A 19,702-nucleotide genomic window follows, 5' to 3' on the forward strand; every position below is an offset into this window, starting at 1 on the left:
ACCCATCACAGCTCCTGTACTCAGAGGAATCCTCTGTGCTGTTCATCTGGCTCCCAACTCATGAACTCCAAATCTGACTCTGTATCTTTAAACATTCCACTTCCTGTGCAAAGAAGCAGTTGTTGAAAAAAAAAGTAATTTAATTTAATTACAATTCTTTTAATTAAGGAGCTGTGTAACTACATTCTCAGTTATATTGGGAGAGCTCTAACTCCACATCTCAGCATCAGAGGGAGTCCTACTCCTGTTTGATTCTCCCTGCAAAGTCAAGCAGAGATGTTGGAAGAGCGGCTTTAGTGACCAACATTCAGCCAGCAGCACCAGAAAAAGGAGCAAGAAAAACCCCAGGAATGTATTCCAGGCTCTGCAGTGCACCCACAGCACACAGCAGCACCCAAATGTGCTCCCTGTCCTGCTGGCAGCCCCAGCAGCCTGCTCTGCACCTCTGCTCCAGGCTGCAGCACTCAGAGGAGGCTCAGACCCTCAGCTGCAGTGAGCTGCTCTCACAGGGATGTATCAGCCCCTGGAGCAGCTGGATTTTATCCTGGAGGGCTTGGAGGGATCCCCCAGCCATGGCAGAGGCCAGGAGTCACAACTCTGCTCCTGGGGTCCTGTGGCCCCGTGTCACTGCAATGGGCTTGTGGCTCTGCTTCAGCTGCAGCACTGAACTGCAGAAGATTTGTCTGGTGGTCACTGCAGGAAAGGTGCTCACCCAGGGGGCACTGCCAGGGTTTCTGAGTGCCTGGAAGCGGAAGGGGTAAATGTTAACTGGCCACTGATGGATGTTAATGCCACCACAGATGCCCACTGGAGTTCTGAACTCGTTATTCTGCAGATCCCTGTGCCTCTGCATCAATCACTTCCCTGTGTGTACTCGACTCAACACACACTGCTGACACGTTTCCCAACTCTTGCCAGCTTCAAGCCAGAGAACTGATGAAAATAAAGGTGAAAGGCAGATTAGTATTTAGCTCGTTATGTCAATCTTAGCAGTCTTCTAATAAATGGAAGTCAAGAAAATAGTTATTATCAATTTCTCAGCAGCGGGCCGTGCCTGCAGGAAAGCCAGGCTTGGTTTAACTGGGCAGGGGAGGAAGCCTGGGACAGAGGAGGAAGAGCTGGGCAACTCTGGGTGCCCAGGGTGGGCACACAAGCCTGTGAGAGCTGCAGCTCACGGGGACAGGGAGAGCCAGGGGGACAGGGACAGCCAGGAGGACAGGGACACCCATGGGGACAAGGACAGCCATGGGGACAGGGACAGAACACTCACATTTCAGGGACACCCATGGGGACAGAGACATCCATGGGGACAGGGACACCCACAGGGACACCCAGGGGGACAGGAACAGCCAGGGGGACAGGGACAGCCACAGGGACAGGGACAGAACACTCACATTTCAGTGACACCCATGGGCCCAGGGCCACCCCGGAGCCCAGTGCAGCCCTCAGGTGGTCCCTGCTGTCCCGGGGTGCCCGTGCCAGCGCTGCTCCAGGGCACAGCAGCCCCGGGTCCTGCCCTGCCACTGCCAGAGGGGATTCACCAGCCAGGCAAACCCGCAGCTGTCCCATGGGCTGGGAGACTGGGTGAAACAAGAGTCTCTTCATGCTCCCTGCTCTGCTGAGTTCTTGCAATCAATCTCTGAAGCACCCAGTGTTTGTTTTTGTCCCTGGCTGCAATTACAACTCCAGGAAACGTGATAAACACGACCTTCCCACAGGGATTATTACTCTGCAAGCCACTGGCTAACCACCAGATAAAACACCTCACTGACACCAGCATCCTTTTCAAAAAGAAGGACTGGGATGAACGTCTTACAGTAATGATGTTAATTACACCGGGTGGATAAAACCAGAAAAACACCCAGAGAATTCAGTGAGGGCTGCTGAGATCCATAATGCTGAAATAGCCAAATGCAATTAAAAGACTCACTCTTTAATCATCAGCAATTTTGCAGCTCCACTGTAGGACAGAAACACTGAGGCCAGTGCACTGTGAGAAGGGAACAGATTTCTGCTGTGCCCTACAGCTGACAAGCCTTTATCTGTGGGATGTGTGGCATTTAATGGGGTCCTTTAACAGACTTGGCAACACCAGGCAGATGACTGTACCCGTTAGAAGCCATTTCCTAAAGCATTTATTTATCCCAGCAGATCCATGGTTTTTAGGCAAAGAGAACTGAAATGTCAGGAGACAAGAGGGGTGTCCAGGGGCGAGGAGGACACGCCTGAAGAGCCAGGCTGTGTTTGTGTGGGGCTCTGGGGGTGGGACACAGCCCCAGGGCCCCTGAATCCGCTCAGTCCCTCAGAGCAGCACCACAGCCCGGCCCTAGGCAGAGATCTTTCCTCAGAGCCCCTCAGGTACCCCAGGGAAGTTTGGCTTGCAAGGACCCCCTGGCAGTGAGAGCAGGTTCTGCACGGAGGGAAGGACACAAGCCCTGTGTCCAAGGGCAGAGCCAGCAGTGCCATCCATCCCAGAGCCACCAGTGCCATCCCAGAGCCAACAGTGACATCCCAGTGGCAGCAGTACCATCCCAGTGCCCTGCAGGGCAGGAACACCCCTGACCCCAGGCCAGGTCTCTGCTGCACTGCTGCTTTCCCCAGCCCTGGCAGCAGCAGCCTGCAGGGAGGGCATGGCAGAGGCAAACCCCCCCTCCCAGAGCTGAGGGAGCCACTCAGCTGTGCCACGGCCTGCCATGCACAACACAAGGCACCCCCTGCTTGGTACAGTCAAAAGAAAAATAAATGTTCAGGCAGCAAACAGAGACTCTTGACTCTTGTGGCCCCAGAGATGAGCCAGAGGAGAGAGCTCTTTGATCATCCCCAGTGTCATCTGCTCATTCACTCAGCAAGTGGTGGCACGGGAGGGAAGCAGTGGAAGTTTTACAAAATAAATACTCCTACAGCTGTCACCAGCTTCCAGGCATCCAGCTAAAAGGAGGCATTTGTTTTCAAATTGCACATTATGGCTTGGAAGGGATGAAATTATCATCTTCATCATCAAATACTTCAATATGTGTAATATGCTAACGTCTGGGAGCCACAATCGGGTCCCCAAACTGAGTCTGCAAGGGGATGGAGGCAGACATCCTGCTCCGAGCAGGTAATTAGCATCAAACTGACAAATTATTGTTTCTGCCATCAATAACCTGATTTAAATTGCGGATGGAAACACAAATAACAAGAGGCAGCCCAGCCCAGCCCAGCCCAGCTGCTCAGCAGCCAGAGCAGCAGAGGCACAAAGTCCCCCTGTGCCCCCAGCCCTGGGACCAGCCCCAGCAGGGACGCGGGGCAGCACAGTGGGACATGGCTCCTGCAGATTCCCAGGATGGGAGGAGCTGGGTGCCTTTTCCCCGACCAGAACTCACAGACAGAGCTCAGCAATCACATCCCAGAGTCGTTTTTAAGCTGTGCTCCAGTCAGTGCAGATTCCTGCTCTGCACTCCTGCCTGGGTTTCCCAGAGCTCACACTGACACTGGATGTTCTCTCTGTTTCCCAGGAGTTACCACTGACACTGGATGTTCTCTCTGGGTTTCCCAGAGCTCACACTGACACTGGATGTTCTCTGGGTTTCCCAGGAGCTCACACTGACACTGGATGTTCTCTCTGGGTTTCCCAGAGCTCACACTGACACTGGATGTTCTATCTCTGTTTCCCAGGAGCTCACACTGACACTGGATGTTCTCTGGGTTTCCCAGGAGCTCACACTGACACTGGATGTTCTCTGGGTTTCCCAGAGCTCACACTGACACTGGATGTTCTCTCTGGGTTTCCCAGGAGCTCACACTGACACTGGATGTTCTCTGGGTTTCCCAGGAGCTCACACTGACACTGGATGTTCTCTCTGGGTTTCCCAGAGCTCACACTGACACTGGATGTTCTCTCTGGGTTTCCCAGAGCTCACACTGACACTGGATGTTCTCTCTGGGTTTCCCAGAGCTCACACTGACACTGGATGTTCTATCTCTGTTTCCCAGGAGCTCACACTGACACTGGATGTTCTATCTCTGTTTCCCAGAGCTCACACTGACACTGGATGTTCTCTCTGGGTTTCCCAGGAGTTACCACTGACACTGGATGTTCTCTCTGGGTTTCCCAGAGCTCACACTGACACTGGATGTTCTCTCTGAGTTTCCCAGAGCTCACACTGACACTGGATGTTCTCTCTGAGTTTCCCAGGAGCAAACACTGACACTGGATGTTCTCTCTGGGTTTCCCAGGAGCAAACACTGAATCTGCACTGGATGTCCTGCCTGGGGCTGTTCTGTCTCCCCTAACCCAGCCCTGGATTGGGTTGCCAGCCTTGCCATGGATCTCCAGCACCAAACCAAGGAGGTTTTGCTGATCAGCCAGCAGTTCCTACCTCAGGGGAAGTGCAGGGCAGCGTCTGAAGCCTGCCATGGTTTGTATCTGCAAGCCTGAAGCTGCCCACAGTAACTGCCTTTGACAGGACAGAATGAGCTTTGCAGCCAAAATAACTTGTTCTCCGTCACAATGTCCACAACAGTCAAGGGAAAACTCAGAGCAGAGTTTACAAATGAGCCGTGGCACAGTCACAAGTTCTCATCAGTGATAGAGCCAAGGTTTCTAGAAAATAAGGAGCAATGCAGTGAAGTGTTTCCTTTGAATTTAAATCAATTGGATGCCGTCTTTTACCTAAACATTCCTCTGCTTCAATAACATTTATACAAGAATATATGATGCATATTTACTACTATTTTCTTAGTTCAGCTTTTCTTCTCACAGCACTTCCCACAGGTCACAGATTTAACTCCAGCAGAGCAAAGGGCATGTCTCTGTCTACAAACCTGGTACCAGTGGGAAAATTCAGCAAAACAACAGCTTAGAGATGTGAGAGAACTTGAATATCACCTGGAGGGCTCCACCTGCATTTGATGTGATGGCTCTCAGCTAACAGCAGAAGTACAGATTTGTTCCTTAATTCAAGCACTGAACAGCACAGCTGGTCTGAGCTCTTCCCCCAGCCCTGACCTGCTCTGCACCCAGCACCTCAGCACCAGAACCATTTCCAAATAATCACAACTTTCATTGTCAAGCACAACCTTTTTCCACCTGCATGGGAAAACAGGTATAGCATCCAACAGCCATGTACCAGGGAATTTTCTGCAAGGCTTATTTGTATCAAGAATAACAGGAAAATAAAGGAATTACTACACCGGGTAGAAACAGAAGCCCACTTACCCTAAATACTAAAAAGAAAAGTATATGTATTTTTCACTCGGTACCTCCTTTTCACTGCCAACTCTATCTGATACTATGAGACTGGTTTAAATACCAAAACATCTGAATGTGAATCCCTGCCAAAAGCTAGCTGCAATTAATCTACAACTTGATATTTTGATCACTGGCACTTCCATGGAGACACAGATAGCAGAAGCCCAAGTACATCTCCAGCTATCCCCACGTGAACTTCAGTTTCTAGAAGACCCAGTTCAAATTCACTATATTTAACTGTGTCTTTACAGAGAAAAATGAACTTTGCATAAAAGTTCGGGAAACCAACACCCAGCCTCAGATTGAAGAGTCTGAAAACACAGTGCCAGAGTTGGAGTCTGAGAGGAGCTGAATTAACAACTCCATCAGCATTTTGGATCTCAGACCCGTCCATTTGTCAGCACCAGGAGCACATTCAGGAGCACAGAGCCTCAGGCAGCCCCAGAGTGACCCCTGAGCATCCCCAGAGCCAGGTCAGCACCACTGCTGCAGGCAGGAAGGGTCCTGGGGCCCCAGGCAGGAACCGTGTCAGGATTTTCTCCTCAGCTCAGCTGAGACCCAGCCGTGTTCTTACAAGAGATGCTGAATCAAAACCCTCCTAAGGACATCTGGCTCGACTTTGCTGCATGGTCTGCATCAGCAAGCAGCTGGAGAGTTTCCTTATTGAAAATGTTACATATGAAAAGTGCCAGAAAGGTACCTTTGAGTCATGCTGATAAATCCTGGTTCAGCAGCTGGCAGGGGAGCTGACAGATTAGCCAGAGGGGCTCTCTGGGCAGGCAGCACTGCCGGGCTGATCATGTTCAGTGAAATGCAGCTGCAAGGAATGATCACATCAGAGCCAGGCAGCACCTGGCTGCCCCAGCACTGGCACCAGCTGGCAAGCAGGCTGCAGGGGCACACAGGGACCAGGAACACCAAGGGCAGGTCTGCAAGGGTCACACAGGGACCAGGAGCACCAAGGGCAGGCTGCAGGGTCACACAGGGACCAGGAGCACCAAGGGCAGGCTGCAGGGTCACACAGGGACCAGGAGCACCAAGGGCAGGTCTGCAAGGGTCACACAGGGACCAGGAACACCAAGGGCAGGTCTGCAAGGGTCACACAGGGACCAGGAACACCAAGGACAGGCTCCAGGGGCACACAGGGACCAGGAACACCAAGGGCAGGCTCCATGGGTCCCACACCAAGCACGCAGCAAATCCCCGTTCTCTCCACACTGCTGCTGTCCTCCTGCATCCCCAGGGCCAGGCTGGCATCTCCAGAGTGGCTTTTGGGCTGTACACTCTCCCTGTGCAGCTTCCTCCTGGGCTGTATCCCTGTCACACACCGCTCATGGTCTTGCATACAAAAGGACTGAGGCCAGATGTAAAATCTGCAGATAAAATCTTTAAAACAGGACACAAACTCACAGCGGGTCATGCCAAAAACCTCTGATGTATAGCAAGCCTAATCTTCCTGAATAATTGTTTTCCTTCCTGTCCCACACTGCTGTATTTTTCTCTATTTTAATTTATTTTAATAAAACATACGTTTGTTTGGAAACAACATATATTATAGAGCTGTTTCTGGTTTAGAAAACAGAATCATTAACATGATATAGCACACAAGTGCATCTCTAGTTCGTGTTATTTTCTGCTTTGTCAGTTTGACTCAGTCTGTTCTAAATTGCACAAGCTATTTTAATGCCTTTTTTGCAATTCAAATCTACATTCTGTAAGTACAACTGAAAAGATAACAGTTCATTTTCAGTCTTGCACTCAAATCTGTTGAAGGAGGCTTTAGCTGAATATTCTGTTATTTAAGATCTCTTTCTGATGGTATTAATTTTAAAACAAATTTGCTTAAAAAGCTATTCAATGAAAAAGGTGAGGCTTGATTTGAAGCTGGTTAATGGGTGACTCCCTGCCCAGGCAGGTTGCAGAGGAGCAGGAGATGGGTGCTGCAGACAGAGGCTGAGACCTGGGGCTGGCCGGGTGCCACTGCCCAGGCCTGCCGAGCCAGGGCACCAGGACTGCCCCAGGGCAGAACTGCAAATCCATCCTGGGCAGGGCTCCCCCAGCTCCGCTCCCTTGGCCACATCAGCTCTGCAGAGGCGTCCAGCTGGGCTCTGGAAAAGCCTCTCTGCACTCCAGGCCACCCCACTGGGCTGCAGGAGGTGCAAAGCACCAGCAGGACACAGGCAGCTCCCTCTCTGCCCAAATTCCTGTTCCTGGGGGAAGGGAAGGGAAGGGAAGGGAAGGGAAGGGAAGGGAAGGGAAGGGAAGGGAAGGGAAGGGAAGGGAAGGGAAGGGAAGGGAAGGGAAGGGAAGGGAAGGGAAGGGAAGGGAAGGGAAGGGAAGGGAAGGGAAGGGAAGGGAAGGGAAGGGAAGGGAAGGGAAGGGAAGGGAAGGGAAGCAGTGCCATCAGTAGTGCTGGTCACTCCCTGGCCGGGCAGTGCCAGGGATTATCTACTCTGTGATTATCTACTGACATTGTTGGATTTTTGGAAGGGAATGAAAACATATTTTATTAAATGAGACAACACTATCCTGTGGACAGATATTGCCATAATCCAGTTCTCTGCTATTTCTTTCTGCCACAAGTAACCACAGAGTGATCCTCACCTGAGTCTGCAAACAGAACCAAATGCTGTCAGGAGAGGGGACACAAGGGGAGGAAATAGTGAAAAAAGGGGCATTTGTTGCATCCCTTAGGAATGAAATGGGCAATGATGTCTAGGGGAAGCAGCATCTTTCAGTGAGTAAAAAATTATTCTTCCTGCAAACCACACCTGGCCTCTTATCCATTGGTGTTACAACAGCATGAATATAATGCTGTAAATGTACTGGAAGACCTAAATCAGACAAAGTCATCATAGTGAGACATTTGAAAAGAAGAGGAAAAATAAAGCAGCTGAAGATTAGAGGAGAGGGGGCAGAAGAGTTTTTCCCAAAGCAAGAATCCCCCAAGTTCTCTGCAGCAGGAGTGCACCTGCCTCTCTCTGAGCCTTGGCTCACTCACACTGCCTCTGTGTTTCTCCTGCTCTGTGTTTCTCCTGCTCTGTGTTTCTCCTGCTGCAGGGGCTGTCCCAGGAGAGCTCTGCTCCACAGCCAGGGCTTCCCTGACACCTCCCCAGGGATCTCTCTGGAGATCTCTGGCAGCTTCCTCAGCTCTGCTCCGAGTTACTTCACAGCTCAAATTTCCACCTGGTATCAGTGGAAAAAAATCCACTTGTCTGTGCCAGTGGGCTCCAAAGCCACCAATTCCTGCTTCTCTGCAGAAGGGATTTGGGGTTTCTGTGCAGGTTTCTGAACCCAAGGGCCATTTCTGCCCACAAGAGGTGCCTTTCCCATGGAGCCTGTTTTTGCTCTCCATCCCCAGCACGTGGGGAGCCCTGACCAGGGGCTGGGAGCCCTCTGCTCTCCCCTTCAGCAGCAGCTCCATAACCATTTCCCCTCCTCTCTTTGCTGCTGAATGGGCCATTTTTCTCCAGTAACTTCTTGGTTTTTTCCCCTGACTCAGCCTGCTGCAGCATCTGAGCACTCATTTACTATGGAGTTCTTTACTCCTAAGCTTATTATCTTCCATTTATCTGCACTGAGCTCTGCTGCCCTGTTACAACCCAGGTACTCAAAATTAATCCCCACCATGTATCAGATTAAATTGTTTCTCATTATCTGCTTGACTCTCAATTCAGTACCATTTGTAAAACTAAAACCTACTTTTCCATACTATTAATCAAGACTTTTTTGGTGACAAAAGCCACTGCATTGCAATCTGAATAATCTAAAGCAGTTCAAGTAATATTTCTCCTGCCAGCCAAACCTGAATGTTTCCATATTTCTCTTTTCCTTCTGAAGTCCCTCTCTGTAATCAGCCATTTGCAACACAAATTTAATGCATTTAATGCACATTTCTTTAACTGGTATCATCTCCTTATAGCTGTTATATATTTAGCTGTTACTTGGAAAATATTTGGTAAGAAACCCAAACCTCCATCAGAGCAATCAAGGCAAAGCTTTCCTGGGCCCTTCCTTTGTCTCCTGCGTGGGGCTCAGCGCCATCAGGATGCTCAGGTGCTTGTGCAGCATTATCCTCAGTCACCACTCTGCACTGCTCCTCTGACCTCTCTGTGCCACAGGCTACTCAAAACAAATCAAAATCTGACTTCTGATGCCAGCCAGGCCTGAAGAGTGGGCACAGGTTTTTATCCTGGCATGAGAGCTGAATTTGAGCAGCCGGAGTAGAGGAGTGAGAACTAAAGAGCTGCAGCCACAGCCTCTGCAGGAGGGGCTGTGGTGTGGTGTGGAAATGTCAGGTGTGAAAGACAGCTTAACTAAAGGCTGCTTGTGCAGGAATTGTGCCTGTTCTTAAGTTTTCCCTTCCTAACTCAACCTGCAGGAATTAGCACACTTGAAAAATGTGGCAGACAGCTTCAGACCAGGAATATCCAAGATGCCTGGAAAGGATTTCTCCTTCTTTCCTTGTTTTCTTTGTAGGGTTCAACACTGGCACTGAAGAGGAAGCACAGCCATGTGCTAGGCACACTCTGCAGCTCAGAACCTCTGCAGGTTCATGAGCCTTGCAATCTCTGGGGTTTGCCCACATCTTTGTGATCTGCCTTTCAGAGAAAAAAGATCAATCTGTGTTTTCAAACACATGGCAGAAAGAATCAAACACCAGGAACGATGCCCAGCAAACACCTGCCAATCCCTCCTGAGCACCACTGCTAGGCAGTACTTCTTCCTGCCCTGCAGGACAGGGGCTGTCTTAAAAGTAGATATGCAAATATTTTGCACTGTCCTACAAAAGCTGGGGCTTTTTAAGCATGTAAGCAAAATCAAAGAAGTTGTGCACAGCAGGAAAATCCTGTAGATAGACACCAATGGGCAAAAAACCTGAATATGAAACAGTCTGAGCAATGGCTTTTCCCCGAGCACTCAGCTACTACTGAGAAAGCATCCAATAACTTTATGTAAGTGTTCCATGAAGATTTGGCCTTTTGCAATCTTGCTGCTCACAGTGGTCTGGGTAAAACTTCTTCAGTTCCTTTAGCCTTCAGGTCAGAACATTTGAAAGAGACCAAGAAGCAGAGACCAATGTACTGTCAGCAAGAGTGAAGTGCTTGTGTAGTCAGGAAGGATCAGTGACAGAAACGCACATTACTGAGTGTGCTCACTGCAGACATGAAGGAGAATGCACTCTTGAGAAAGTTCCTCAGCTTTGTTCAGAAAGCATCCCCAGCCCAGACAGAGCAGGATCCGGAGCAGGAGAGTGAGGGAAACACACCTGAGGGAGCTCAGGAGAGCAGAGTGAGCTCCAGGTGAGGTTGAGCTCCTCCTCTTGTCTGGCTGACCCAGGGCAGGAGGCGCCTGCCCAGCTCTGGAGAACTTTGCTGCTCATTTCTGTGCCCTCGGGGCAGCAGCTGCTGAAGGCCACGACTGCTGGTGGGATGAAGAGCAGAAACCCCTGAGTTAGGTGGCGGCTGAGCTAACCCTGGAACTGGAAGCCACAGCCAATTACCCACCTGAGCTAATTACCCTGAGTGAGCAATTCCAGTGCACAGGCTGGGGCAGGGATCTCTGCTGCCCCGTGCACATCACCTGGGAGCTCCTGTACCTGATTCCTTGGGCAGGAACCAGCTCTCCAGGAGAGCTGGAACTTTGGCTGCTCCTTTACAGCCTCAGCCTGAGCCAGAACACTGGGGAAGGTCTGGCACGGCCCCAGGGCAAAGGCACTCGGTGCTGGAGTGCTGCAGGCACCACCACTGGTGCAGCTCTGGGCAATAGCTCTGATGGGCTGTCAGCTGAGTGAGGGACAAAGAAAAACCTTCATTACTAAAAAGGAACTACGTCTCCTCACTTAAAATGGGGCAGAATGAAGAATGAAGCCTGATGCTTTCTCAGGACAGTCATGGGATGGAAAAGCAGCAAGACAAAGGCCTTCCTCCATGCAAGGAGCACTCTTTGAAGATCTCAGAGTCCTTTAAAGATGAGATGAGAAAAGAATATCAGGGTGACTCATTTGGTCTAAATGTCCTACTTCAGCTATGCTAAGTGCCAAATACTCTCTCCATAGTGAATATTTACTTTGAGATTAGAACAAAATTGCAAAAGGCACAGATAAAAGACTTCTCTCAAAGGGCACGCAGGTAAGAGATAGCATTTCTTTTTGGGTTGTCATGACCTGTGCAGGGGTAAGGCCAGCTCCAGTTTGAGAATTAAAAATCATTATCTTGAAATAAAAGTTCCACAACTGCTCCTAATGCCATTACTTACTTAGACTCTTCTGATGCAGCAGAGTACAAATTTGGCTAACGATTGCACTACTCACACTCACAGCTGCACCTTTGAATTCTGCCCCCAGGAAAACCCAGTCCAATAACCCACTTCATTATCAGCCCCCTCTCTTACTGACATTTGATCTTCACTTCCTCCAGCCATATTATTCTTAGCTCTGAGCCTGGCAAACAGAGCAAGGTGTGCAGGCTGCTCCCTGGACTGGGATGCTGTGCCCACAGTGAGAAGGATCTCCCCAGAGCCCTCCAAAAATAACAGTTCAGTACCCAGAGCTCAGGTGATCCAGCAGGCAGCGTTACTGCCACTCCTCCTGCTGAGATGTCCAAGTGATGATGATGATGATGATCCTCCTCTTCCCTCTTTATAAGGGGAAACATTAAATTTCTCTGCTGCTCAGGACCCCTAGGATAACTTGCATGTTCAGTCATGAACCACTGTGGCAATAGGTCACATTAACTGCTGAGGGAGTAAGAAAAGAAATAAACTAAACCATATGAGGGGGTTCTGATCTCATCTGCAGACAGGTAAATATTGAGTAAATCTTGGATTTTGGAGGAATTACTCTGGATTTGTGCTGGCTGAGCCCAAACCTGAGTCAGGCCCAGCCTGTGTTCATGTAAGCTCATTAAATACCTCCCAACCCTTGTGACTCTGCTGGGAGCACTCGTGTTCAAAGTTAATCTCGTGCTTAAAGGCTTTGGGGGACCAGGGCAGGAGGGCTCGGGCATGCACAGGACTGAGCTCCTGCAGCAGGAGTGCAAGCCAGCCCTGCCTCCCAGCCTGGAGCAGGAGCTTGCAGGTCACCACCCGTGGCAGAGGTTTCTCCTTGGGGGAAAAGCCATTACAGTGGTGGCAGCTCCAGACCTCTGCCTTTTGGTCTCTGGCCCTCCCTTCAGATCATCCTCCAGTGCAGGTATGGTCCCACAGCTGCAGCAGCTCCACGTGGACCCAGGATTTAAGAGCTTCCTCTCGTTTTCACTGGAGAAGGCTTCAGCTCTGCTCAGCTGCTCTCTGCCAGTGCCAGGAGCTGGGGACGAGGCGAGGTGACAGCTCCACACTCCCCGGGGCAGCACTGAGAGGTGCAGGCAGAAGCAGACTCAAGAACGAGGTTTTGCTGCAGGAAAGGGAATGAGGAAGGCACGGGGGGCTGCAGGGCACAGCACCTGCACTGCCTGCCCCCCTGGCAGGAGCAGCTCCTGGCCACAGCTCAGCTGCAGCAGGAAAGGGTTAAATGGCAGGAGCAGACAGCAGGTCTCTGCTTTCACCTGCACTGCAGCAGGAGACAGGAGGAACAGCCCTCTGAGATGCTCAGCACCACAGGGCTGTGCCCTGCACACAGCTCCAGGGTGCTCCAGGTGTGAGCAGTGCTGCGGGGCTGCTCCCAGCAGCTGGGCCACCAAATCCAGCTCAGGACAAGCCCAGGGCTGGACCCGCTCCCTGGTGCCCCAGCGCCACCGGGCCTGCTCGCCCTGTCCTGCACATTGTCCTGCTCCACGTGGCTCCTCTGTCATTCCTCCCTGGAACACCAAGTCATTCTCAGCTCTGAACAACATGTAAAGTTCAAAAACCTCTCACAATTCTCTGATTTCAAACACAGCTCTCCTCCCCCTTCTTTCCTTTTCTGCTCTAAAACGCAGAAATACACATTACACATGCATTAACATAATGAGCGAGCAGGGCTAATAGGGCTGATTTAGTCTAAAAGAAAAGGATATCATTGGAGTGCCAAGGGACAGTGCTCTCGGTGGTGACACCGAAGGGACAGTCTGGTTACAGCACAGAGGCTCCACGTTTCTGCTGCTGACACAAGAGCCCGTGCAGAGCAGGTGGGAGAGGCAGCCTCCGCACCATGTGCTTCACCATCCTCCTCTGCCTCACCCCAGGACTGGGCATGAAGATAATAAGCCATTGTCAAGGGCAACCACAGAGCTGCTTGTTTCACGTTAGCATCCTTAACATTTTCTATCTAATCAGATTTCCTGTTGGCTGAGGAAAGCTGCCTTTCCTCATTACCAGCTGCTACCCCAGATTTTCCTCTCCCCATCCCCAATACGTATTTTGCCATGCTTGTCTGCTTCTCTGTGTAAAAAGGTTATGTATGCCTGGAGGAAGACTAAATGTTACAAAAAAAAAAAAAAATAGAAAAAGGCAAAAAAAAATCCTACACAAAAACAGAAAAACAGAACTATGGGCAAGTGTCCAAGACTCTCGACTGTGTGACTGTGACTAACCAATGGGTGTTTTTAAAAAACGTTTCTCCAATTTTATTCCCTTCTCTAGATGTAATAATACAACTCAAATTAGTTTTCCAGGAGCTGACTCCTTTTTATGTAACCATGTTTTATACAGATAGAAGCAGCAGCTTATGTTTAAACTATTTAAGAGAACAAATAGCTGCAAAATGTACTTCAGATGGCCCTTCTCCTGCTAGCAGTGTATTCCTGGCTTGAGGGAAGCTACAAAAACACTCTGTACTTTGCTGCTGCATGGATGCAGTTGTAAACAATGCCCAATGCTCACAGGAGCAGCATGCAGGTAAGGATGCCAGCTCTGCCTGTGTTAGACCCACGGCATTGCAAACTGTGAATGGCTGAGAGAAGAAAGCTGGCAGGACGCAGAACAAAGCAGCAGCTCAGCTCCCACCACAGCCCAGAGCAGCAGGGAGGGCAGCACCCCTGAGCTGCAGCCCAGGTGGCAGCATCCCCCAGCTGCAAACCCCACATCTGGGGAGATCCCCTGGCTGGGACCCCAGCTGCAAACCCCACATCTGGGGAGATCCCCTGGCTGGGACCCCAGCTGCAAACCCCACATCTGGGGAGATCCCATGGCTGGGACCCCACTGTTCTCCTTCCTCCCACCCCTGCCTGCAGCTGCGGGGCCAGGACCCTCTCTGTGTCCTCCAGGCTGCTGCCAAAGGAGCTGCCCTGGGCCTGCTTTCCTGAGCTGCAATAAAGTGAGTGTGGTGAATAAAGACGATGCTGCAAGCAGGCAAGGAGGTGTGGGGAAAAGAACAGGAAACCAAGGCAGGTTAATTTAGGAAATGTGGATATCATTTTCTCAATCCCACCTTTGCTTTTAGAAACAGGCCCAAGAGATGAGGACTGATGGACCACCAGGTCAGACACCAGCGTGACATGGCATTTGAGTCTCTCAGCAAATAGCAGAACACTCCCCAAACACCCCTACCAAAAGCCTGGAAAATCTTTTACCTGGTGTCATCCCACCTGCCCAGGGAGTCTGAATCCTGATGTGATAACTGAGGCTCCCCAAGCACCACCCCTGTGTGGAAGTGGTTAAAAGGTGCAGAGAAATCCATCATCTAAACAAGAGAGTTGCAAAGTTAGGAACACACAGGCTTTACTCTGTGCTCCCATGCCATTATTCAGCAGATTAAAAAGGTGCGTTTTTGTACTCTCTGCAGAGTCTTCAAGCCTGCAATTTTCCACAAAGCTTCCATTATGACATTTTACTTGGAGAACTTTGCTAACAGCTTCCTAGTTGTCATACTTTCCAGTACCTTCAAAAATGTGTAATTTATCTCACAGTACAAGTTTAAACATTCCTTTTCCTTTATCCTAACAGCACAGCTGAGCTGCTAACTGCTGGGCTCACACTGGAAGGGATTTCTGCTAGGATTTGTTTCAGCCACTCCATTAACTTCGATGGACTGTGGCAGGATGTGCATGGAAAGCACAGTTCAGATCACCTCACAAACAAGATTTTTCAAACTTCATGCCAAAAAATCACTGAGGATAGCACACATCAGTCTTTCAGTGGGTCCAATACCACTTTCCAAGCAATTCACAGATTCTGAAGAAAAAGATAAATGCAGCCCAGGCAACCTGAGCTACAACAGAGGCTAAAAGGATTCCTGATCAGATGTTCTCCCTCCCGTGCTAGAGACAACATTTTTAAGAGGAGCACACATAGAAATCACACCAACAGAAAGTGTCACGCCCTGAATTCCACCCCCTCAGGTGGTCACAGAACAAGCCAGTGTGGCCACAGCTTCTCGTGCCTGTCTGGGAATGGGACACTCCTGGGGGAAAGGAGGAGGGACACGCAGGGAAGGACATTCACCCTTGTGCACAGCAGCAGAAGGTGGCCAGCCTTCCTCTCAGAGCCAGACGTTTCCCTGGAAAGAACAGCAATGCCACGTGCCATGGAGCAGGGGTAACACAGCTGCTGCTGGAGACACTGCAGATTCATGGAGAACCCAAGGAGAACAGCTCTTGGCCCCCAGGAACACCACGGCCACGCTGGTGCTTCCCTCAGAGCCTTTCCCACAGATCCAGCTTGCCCCACGCTGAACCATGCTGTGTCCCCAGAGCCTCTGCAGAGGAAGGGCCAGCACTGCTCTGCTCCCCTTGGACAGCCACGGGTGTGAGCTGGTGTTGATCCACTGAAAAGCTCAGCCCAGCTCACAGCAGTCTTCTGCAGGAATCCCGTGCCCAGGGCAGCTCCTGAAAGGAGCCCAAGCTTCTGCTGGGGCTGCACACCAGCGCACGGAGGAGTCGCACGCAGGGTCGGGGTGGAAGGTAGGGCCCAGCTTCCTCTTGTGCCTCGGGCTGTGGAACCTTCCTGGTCACCAAGAGCCCCGTGCTCAGCACCTGCAGAGCCTCAGCTGCCATCGTGCTCCCAGAGGAGCCTGTCAGGAGCAGTTCTGGGCTCCAAAATTACTCATGGACAGCACAAACCCTGACAGATGGCAAGAAATCCATGGCATCTGCTAAGCCAGAAGAGTGCTGTGGGATCCACCTGTGCTTCATCTTTACTGAGCTGTGGAATCACAACTTCCATCGAGTCAGCCCCAGAACTGAGAGGACAACTGGGCTTTCTTCAACCCCCAAATTTAACATTCAGTTACATCATCACTGAAACCAGAAACCTCTCCCCAAGCCTTACACCAGAATGTGTGTCAGAGTTAATATTTCTGGTGAGATGATAAATGCTATTTTAATAAAATACTTTTATTTTAAAAGACGTGAATCTCCCAGAGGTGCTACGAAGAACATTCATGCAAAATTTGGAGAATGTAACAGAAGAAAGCAATTGACTGAAATATTTTGGGCTAATAGTGACAGCTCAGGAACTGATGCCCATCATTAGAGAGAGAATAATGCAAGTGATTTGTAATAAGAACTCCAACCTGCTCACTCTGCTGTTCCTGCAGACTTGATTGTGGCAAAATCCAGCCCTGAATATTTCATCTTAAAACACTTCTACCAGCAACAGCATTATTTGTCTTGGCAGATACTGGAGCTAATGCAAAAATACAAGGCTTACCACGTGGAATATGAAGCAATAGTGCAAAACACATATGGAACAATAAGAGAAAGTATTAAAAAATAAAATTTATAATAGCTTCATTTTATGCACACTAGACAAATGAGATATACCTCATTGGCAATTTCATACCAGTAAACGCAGCGTGAGGAGAGACCATACCTTTGCTTCATCTGAAAAGGAAAACAATCTACTTTTTGTTTTTTCTGCTGTGCATGCATTTCATTTCCCAAAATGCAACCAGGCGTGCACGCCACACGGAGTTCATCGTGCTGCAGCCCAGAGCAGCTGCCGCGAGCATTCCCGAGCGATGCAGAAGCCTGATGGAGGCGAGGCGCTGGCACGGGCCGGGTCCGGGAAACCCTGCCCAAAGCGCCGCCAGCCTCTGAGCAGCAAGCAGCCTGGGCAGCCAGAGAAGGGCGCGTGTGATGCTGAGGGCTGAACAACGGAGCTGCTCGGAGGAAAAGCAGCGCACGGCGTCCCAGGCCGGGCCGCGGGAGGCTCAGGCTGCAGGCCCTGGCAGCGCCAGACACTGACGGGCAAGCAGGGACACAGCTCCCGCCCCACGCAGGCTGGGGACACGCGGCACACGCGGGACACGCGCGCGAAAGAACCGAACAAACAGAACATGGACCCAAGCCACAAACCTTCCGGCTCTGTGTTCTCTTTGAGGTGCACTTGCTTCAGTGGGCAGCAGAAGATTTCGTGACACTTAGCACGAAAGGGGGACTCTTTTTTCTTTAATTCCGCAGATTGGATGGAATCTTGCCGTAACATAATGTACTCCTGAGTGCCAGGGGGAGCGTCATCCATAACTGTGGTCACCACATAACAAAATGAACTCCGGTTAGAGCCCGAGGAAAGCAACCCCGAGAATCAAATCAACTACATAACGTCAGGGGGGGAAGGACAGAGGGGAAGGAAAATAAACTTTAGAGTGCAAATATATCAGTCGTGATGGTAGAAGGGTGGGAAAAAACATTTACGTTTATAAACAGTGCTTCCCATAAAGCTCAACACTCCATCCCGTTTCATGCAGCTCTGATGCACAGCAGAACAGACCCCGCTCTGAGAAGCAGCTCAGCTCCCTCCCGTGCCTGCTTTGCTCCCCCCAGCACCTCTATCCGTTCTGCATGCACATCAGGGGAAAAGCAAACCAGAGGAGCTCCTAGGGCCCGGCCGCGCTGCCCTGACCCCAGGGAGCAATCCCTCCCCCTGCAGCCACCCCCAGAGCACCACGGACATCCTCTGTCGGGATAGAGAATCACAGCCCGCTCCTCAGAGAGGACATGTCCTCCAGTGACATTTGCCTCCAGCACTCCACTGCACACCGCGTAGATGTACGGAGAGAAAGCCATGAATCCTTCTGATGGCTTTCTTGTAAAACAGCAAGTAGTTTTTAAAGTGGATCTTATAAATCAATACTGCCATTAATAACATAAAGGATACGCAGTCTGAAATGTTTCTGAATGGGGTCAGACTATTAAATGGCAAAAAGATAAAATATATAGCACAAAGAAAGTTCCAGCTACCTTAACGTATTACATTACCAGAATGAATTGAAACACTTTTCCACTATCTAAAAAATGAAACCTTAATAACAGAGATAGTGAGATTCCTCAGCTCACAGCTTTAGGCACAGATCATCTCACATGAACAAAAATTAGCTGTTTCTTTACAAGACAGCCTCCAACCACCAACTGTTATTTATAGTGTAACAGAGATATAAAACTGTACCCAAAACCAAACTTGGATTCCCCAACCCTATGTGAAAAAAAACAAAAAATTAAAAAAAAAAAAAATCTAAGCATTTCAGTAATTATAGAAGTAACTACTGACAGGCTAGTCTAAAACATGCACCAGCATGCACTAGCTAAGTTTATTTGGTTCTCAAACTGTTGGCCATTAATTCTAACAATTTAATTGCCTCCTAAATACCTGCCAACACATGGACATCTCAAAAACCATCAGATTTAAACATGGACCCCCTCACCCCCTCAAACAAAATTACCGCATTGCATTCTCAAACATTGGATTTTTTTCTCTGGAAGGAGTCACATGTGGGTGATAAATTCAACTTGACAGTGGTTCTGTTCACAGTGGGCACTCGCCTTCTCTCAAGACCTCTTTAACCCACCAGAGAACCCTGGCACCTTGGCTGCTGTTGCTTCATTCGGCTACAGCCAGCAACAGCAATACACACTAATAATCTGTAATAATCTATAATAATCTATATGAAGTGTCATGAAAAGGGATTCATGACCAGGTAGGAAAGCACAAATGGTTCAAAGAGGAGCAGCAGGTCAATGGAGCACAGGTCTGGGCTGCCATTTAACCACACCTGACCAGTGCCAGTTCCCTCTGGCTGCTGGGAGGCAGGCTGTGCTCAGGGAACTCACTGAGAGCCCCAATTAGTGCCGGCAGTAACTACCAGGAGCCAAGGACCAAGATAAGCCAAGGACCAAGAGGCCCTGAAGGGTCAGTCCTCAGAACTTTCGTGGTTTGGGTAAGCTGAGAGCCTGCAGCACCCAAAGCAGCACCACGTGCCGAGCGTTTGGGCAGGAGCTGCCTGCCACCACATCCTGCTGCAGGTCCCTGTGCCAGCAGGCAAGCTGGGCAGCAAGAGTCCCAGCCAGTCCCTCAGCACCACTGCACCCCATCTCCACCTGCACACAGACTGCAATGTGAGCACCCCTCACCTCCAGCAGGTGAGCAGCCAGACCCAGCAGGGCAGCAGTGCCAGGCAGCGATGCTGGCTCGGAGACCAGCCCTGAGCTGGCACCCAGAGCAAGCCCAAGGACCACAGACCCAGGCAGCCCCAGCTGGGATGGTGCAGGGATAACTGCACTGGTGTCCCTGCTCTGCAGGAGCAGCCCTGGCTGGGATGGTGCAGGGCACACAGCC

The 19,702-nt window shown here is 50.3% G+C and overlaps 1 protein-coding gene across 6 annotated transcripts in view; it reads right to left on the reverse strand.

Moving 5' to 3' along the window:
- Positions 1–19,702, reverse strand: part of FGF13 (fibroblast growth factor 13) — a 172,054-nt gene that overhangs the window by 57,739 nt on the left and 94,613 nt on the right. For 5 of the 6 annotated variants that reach the window (XM_085570695.1, XM_031504773.3, XM_021542163.4 and 2 more), the window contains exon 2: positions 17,446–17,613. The exons of the other annotated variant lie outside the window; for it this stretch is intronic. In XM_085570695.1, coding sequence (XP_085426821.1) covers positions 17,446–17,611 — 166 coding nt within the window. In that variant the 5' untranslated portion in view covers positions 17,612–17,613. The remainder of the gene's footprint in view (positions 1–17,445; positions 17,614–19,702) is intronic. 6 annotated transcript variants of the gene reach the window in all.

Source organism: Lonchura striata, chromosome 4A (assembly GCF_050655825.1).
Source record: "Lonchura striata isolate lonStrDom1 chromosome 4A, ASM5065582v1, whole genome shotgun sequence".
Taxonomy (NCBI): Eukaryota; Metazoa; Chordata; class Aves; order Passeriformes; family Estrildidae; genus Lonchura; species Lonchura striata.